Below are 6,000 nucleotides of genomic sequence, written 5' to 3'. Positions count from 1 at the left end.
GTGACTGCCGTAGCTCCTCACTTGCCTGCACCAATCACTCCCACTTTTCACACAGGCATTGACCATAATAACATGGAGGGCGTAACCTTTTTTTCGATTCCACACATTAATGATTAATAATGAATTTATTAGTGAATAAAAAATGCGAAAACGCACCCAGGGCGCAGTACCCCCCACGGCCACAAGGGGGGGGGGGGCAATATCTCACAACGGTATCGATTAATTCACTGTCAAATGTGTGGATTTTAATCAATCATGTGAAATTAACTTTGTTGATTACATGCAATGCTGGCTGAGAAATACAAATGTCTGTCCCATTCTGAGCATTTTGCCGTCTGATCCTCCAACAATACCAAAGGGCTGGGCAATGGCTGTAGTTTTTTTTAAGTCTGTATAAAACATTGGAGCATTCCAATAAACAACTGTATTGTTCCTATCTTGTACAGAAAAGGCATGTTTGGTAACTATTTGACATAATCAATAATTGTTTGGTAAACAAGAGGTAACAATAAAGATGACCTTTTAGAGTTGAAAGGGTCAAAGGTTCACAGACAAAAGTCAGGATATCCCAGGGACAGACACACATGCATCAAATCATGAGGCTCATGGATCAATCACTGACCAACATGGACGTGCTAAAGGAAGATGCAGAAGATCATTTATGGAGGAGGTTAGGTCAGGCAGGGTTTGCACCACTAGGTTAATTTAATTTCTGTTTTGTTTGCAGGGTGAAACTGGTCTGGCTGGACCTATTGGAGAGATTGTAAGTTATCCTGATCTAAGTACTATACTGTAAGCCTATGTTAACCAAAGTTTCATCATCAAAATGTTTGTCACAGTCAGGGGGGCAGTCAGACAGATATTTTGTGAAGCCACTAAGGAAATCGGGACTTCCTGAAAGTTCATGGGCCCAAAAAACCCCATAGCCCCATAGAAGTCCATGTATTTGGGCCCAACTTCACCTAGACTGTATTACCTTAATAAACATGGCCATGAATACTTTCTGCTTCCAGTCACTAGTTTAAAGTCTCATTTCTCATGTCATAATATTCTTTTTGGAAAATTATGGTCCCATTTATTTAAAGAATTACCATAAAGTCGCGTATGTTCTGAGGGGCGTGGCTACCGTTACAGTTTATGATCGGGAGCCACCCCCCGTTCAGTCAAAATAAAAACCAACGAAGAAGAAGGGGGGAAGTCCTGCCTCGTTGTCTGGGCCAGCTGGGCCCAAACGGAGCCAGCCAATGGCCAGCTGGGCCAAAACGGATCTAGAAAGATGGCGACTTACAGTTCAAGGGCTGACAGGCTTCATTTTCCGTCCATATCAGACCCGGAGAACGCTTTGTCCATATTTTTTTTTACAGTCTATGGTCACAGTGTGGCTCTGTGGTCCATGTGGTCTAGAAAATTATCGAATGTTAAGACTATCATTTTGGAAACAACTCCAGGTTATTGTTCCAATCATTTATGCACTTTCTATTTCCCCTTTATTTGTTACATTCTTAATTCTTACTTTTCTTTCTTACTTTTCTTGCCAGCCACTCACATCTTGTGAGTGGCTGTTTCTTGAACCCATTTTCGTGTTAGCATTACGTTATGCTTTAGCTATTTAAAAATAGCAGATCTACAAGCTCTTGTCTCAGGTAAATGTCTTCTACGTCAGTCGTTCTTCGATTTTTCAAAAATAGCAGACCTACAAGCTCGTAGCGCGCCACTTTTTTAGAATCTGATCTCAGGTCAGAATGAAAACTGTCAGGATGTAGAAGACATTTTTAGAATCTGATCTCAGGTCAGAATGGGTTAGAGAGGTTTCATGACATAAATTTTCGTTTTTCTTTTATGTTTCATGACCTCAATTACACCCAAAAAGGCAAACAGGCAAAACAGTGAAAACAGTGACATGCTGGCAATTGGCAAATCCCATTGTCATATATGGCATTTGCAGGCTGTGACATCACAGTCAGCAGGAGAATCAGAGCACTTGTTTGAACCAGAAAACCCCAGACCACAGAAAATCTACTGAATGTTAAAAGTTCAGGGTTTTTGGGTGCAATTGAGCTCATAAAACCTAAAACAAATTCACTTTTTTATGTGTGTTCACATGATCCTTATATATTTTGTTTCCTATTATGTAATTCAGCAGGTAATTCAACATATTCTACAATACATTCAACTGTGTGTTTTTGAGCGGTGCCACCGCTCCATTACGGAGCTATGTGTGTCCGTATGTCTGTCCCTGTGTCTGTATGTCCAAGCACGTCCAAGCGCCGTACAGTAGAGAGCACGGTGCACTACAATACAGCATACAGACCACAGTACAGTAACTATAACAATACATGTATAGTTGCACCGCTCACTTCACACAGCTGTGATTTGTCTTTTGTTGTGTTATTTATTTGTTAACGGGTCTCTTTGCTTTTTATAACATTGTTTCCAAACTATCCTTCATTACATGCTCACCATGATTTGTCTCCTGTCTCCCACAGGGCGAGGCAGCTGACGGTCTTGATGTAAGTACTTCTTGGATATTTGTGTCACTCTTTTAAAGATGAAGTCGCCTCACAGCTAGAAGGTCCTAGGTAGGTAGAGTTGGCGAAAGGGTAGAGTTGGCGAAAGGGCCTACCCGTAGGTAGAGTTGGCGACAGGGCGTTTCTGTGTGGAGTTTGCATGTTCTCCCAGTGTCCCCTACGGTAGGTATACTGTCACAAAAAACATGCAGTAATCCTGGGCTTTATATACTGCTTCCCCCTGGTTAGCTGGGGTGCCTGATGGAGGTGAAAGGAACTGGTTGGAATAGTGTGTTCCTTCCACACGTTACGTCCTACCAGGGAAACTCCCCTGTCAGGTGATTAAGAAGCGGCCTGCTCACTCCCACATGCAATGAAGGAAGCATGAGCTCAGTTCAGGGCTCTCCCCGGGTTGGCAGAGGGAGCGTAGCGGTGAGGATTACAGCTTAGGCAATTGGCCCCGGGTGAAAAAAGAAATGGGTTACAAAAACTGTGGGATCAAATGTTGGTTAAAAAAGAAAAAGAAAAAAGGATAAACTATTCATGCAGCTTTTACTTCCAACTGCAAATGTAAAAAGTGCACTTCCACGAAAGTAAAATACACTAATAAGGACAATTTGCCTTCATTACAACAGCGAGATGACTCATCAAACTGTTTCTTTGCTTTTTGTTTCCAGGGTATTCCTGGTACAGATGGTCTTCCAGGTGAACTAGGCAAAGTTGGAGTTGGAGTAAGTAATTGTTGCTCTGCCCATCATGATATAAATTAAATGAGTAAAATTATATATATACAATTGCTATTATTAGTTATTACCATCACTTTTTATAGTATTAAACATGTTTTCATTTGACTCATGGTTCGCTTACAGGGAGCAAGAGGAAAGAAAGGTCCAGTTGGTCTTCCCGGCGCTGCTGGGCCCAGGGTAAATATCATAACTATGTCTGTAAAACCATCAGAGATGCAGCCAAACAGAGTGGCTCATCAACCAAGTCTTGGTGAGAATGAGCTGTTTTCAAATCAAGTCAAGTCTCAAGTCATTTGAGACAAGCCCACGTCACAAGTCACGAGTCCTGCATTTTGTGATGTACAGTATATATTCAACTAAAGTTTCATGGCTCAAGTCAACACTACTAATCTCTAATGGAGAACCTATTTGTCCGCGTAATGCGCGTATATCTATTCTACGTCTGAGTAACGCCCGCCTGCCTCTGATTGGCCTACCGACACTGCCGACCAGACTTAAATTTCCTCTGCCGCGATGTCACTCTGTGATGGGAAATAAATAAATAATACAATATAATACAAGAGAATGACAGCTTGGCACGCGCGTCAGTAACTTGTATGTTTTGTAGAAGAGGCCAACTAATATTTTGTTTGTGCCGTTTATTTTACATGTGTACAGTCATGTAAACTTGAAACATTATTGTACTGTTAAAATGTCTCTTTTCCCTTGATCTTTATCTTTTTTAGTATAATAGTATTAGTTTACTATAATGAGATTAATACACGATAATCAACACTAAAACACACCCAAATCAAATCATACAAAATACGTGTTCAATCAATCATTCAATCAAAGCAAATGGCATAAACAATATTAGTTTGCCTCTTCTACAAAAATAAAAGTTACAAGTTACTGTAATTCTCTTGTAGGAGTAGGAGGACAGTCTGATGAGACCATTGGGGCAAGATGGGCAGTGTCGGTAGGCCAATGGCCAATATGCTCGGACGTAGATATACGCTATTTGTCTGAGCATCCAGAATTGCCTGCAAATCATGGGTTAAAACCTATGAATGAATGACATTTTTATTTTCGTGTCATGCCACTTTGGCCCATCCCATATGGGATCATATGACACATTTAACAGAATGAATGAAAAACTGACATTACAGTCCTTCCTGTTCATATTGCATCTTGCCTTCTTACATACACAACATATTAGATATATACTTACAGTATGAAATAAAACAACAACCTATGATTTTCATGCAATTCTGGACACAATGGAAAACCGTGAGCTTGACTTTTGTAAATGGAAGAAAATGTATACAGTGGTGTAGTCTTTTTTAATTATTTTTGTTTGCTATTGGTACACCTCAGGGGCACAAGACTGAACCAAGGACTGTCTAAAGAGGACGGGACGCGGAGACCGCCGCGCTGCCATGTTGCTCACATGGTGCTCCATGGAAGGAAAGAAACATGCGCAATGGGCTTTATGCAGCCATCACTTCCTCGTTCAGCTTCCTTGGTCTCAACTGCGCATGTTTCTTTCCTTCCATGGAGCACCATGTGAGCAACATGGCGGCGCCCTTACGGTCTTCGCTTCTTGTCCTCTTTAGACAGTCCTTGGACTGAACCAGGAAGTATGGGGACGCTAACGTGAATATAAGATAACTGGTCTGGGGGTGAACTGGGCCCTTTTGTGAAGCCTTATCTTTAGTTATGTGTCCTTAATTATAATTGCATCTATGTCGTCTTATTAAAGTATTATGTTTAATAATTACACATGCATAAATACAGTATAACAAATGTTTAGGCCTATGTGGTTCTTAAGGGCAGTCCATACTCTCTCCGACCACCGAACTTTTCGTCAGAAAGCTCCGGTACAACTACAACATGACGTCACTCGCAACTTCTGAAACGCATTCCTCCGAATTTTTGTTCTGAAAGCTGCACTCCCAGATGTTGTGACTCTCCGAACTCTACTTCGGAGAAAAAATTTAAGTCTGATCTTTCCGACGAAAAGTTTGGTGGTCGGAGAGAGTATGGACTGCCCTTAAGTTTCTGGGAAGAGTGATTTTTTTACAAACACACAGTTTGTAGCACAGTCGGTAACACTGTTGCCTCACAGCATAGAAGGTCCTGGGTTCGATTCCCTCTGCTGATGCTGTGGGCACTGGGGCCGTGTTCTCTCCTCCGTGTCATCAGTGCCCATACCCTGGGTGGGGTTGGCAAAAGGCCTTTCAGTGTGAAGTTTGCATGTTGTCACTGTGTCCCCTATCTACTGCCTCCCCCTGGCCAGCCGGGGTGCCCGATGGAGTGGAAAGGAACTGGTTGGAATAGCGTGTTCCATGCGCTACGTCCAACCGGGGAGACCCCCCTGTCAGGTGAAAAGTAGCAGCTTGGACTCCTCATGCATAGAAGGGTGCATGAGGTCAGTCCGTTGCTCTCCCCAGGTTGGCAGAGGGAATTAGATATTGACACTGGGTGAAAAGAATGGGTTGCAAAAAATCCCATTAGACAAAATTAATGATCTTCCCATTCCGCTGTCTTTTGTATTGAGTGACATCTCTCTTCCCAAACGCAATCGAAGCACTATTGTCTCATCTGGCTTCTCGTTAGCGGTGCTCACCAAGTCTGAGTGATTGTTGACATAATGAATGTGTCTTGTGCCTCCCCCATGGGTATACGGGACCTGGTGCATTTTGCGGTGATATTTCAGATCTTCTCTTTAGTGTATACTAGTCTGTATACGCACATTGTATTTGTAC

General features: G+C 42.2%; 1 protein-coding gene across 1 annotated transcript in view; it reads left to right on the top strand.

Annotated features, from left to right (window-relative positions):
- Positions 1–6,000, top strand: part of col9a1a (collagen, type IX, alpha 1a) — a 34,764-nt gene that overhangs the window by 9,357 nt on the left and 19,407 nt on the right. The window contains exons 6-9 of the mRNA XM_083764288.1: positions 728–763; positions 2,487–2,510; positions 3,185–3,238; positions 3,377–3,430. Of these exons, the coding sequence (XP_083620414.1) occupies positions 728–763; positions 2,487–2,510; positions 3,185–3,238; positions 3,377–3,430 (168 nt within the window). The remainder of the gene's footprint in view (positions 1–727; positions 764–2,486; positions 2,511–3,184; positions 3,239–3,376; positions 3,431–6,000) is intronic.

This window comes from Protomyctophum parallelum (genome assembly GCF_964188405.1).
Source record: "Protomyctophum parallelum genome assembly, chromosome: 5".
NCBI classification, from domain to species: Eukaryota; Metazoa; Chordata; class Actinopteri; order Myctophiformes; family Myctophidae; genus Protomyctophum; species Protomyctophum parallelum.
This window is presented reverse-complemented; position numbering and strand designations above follow the sequence as displayed.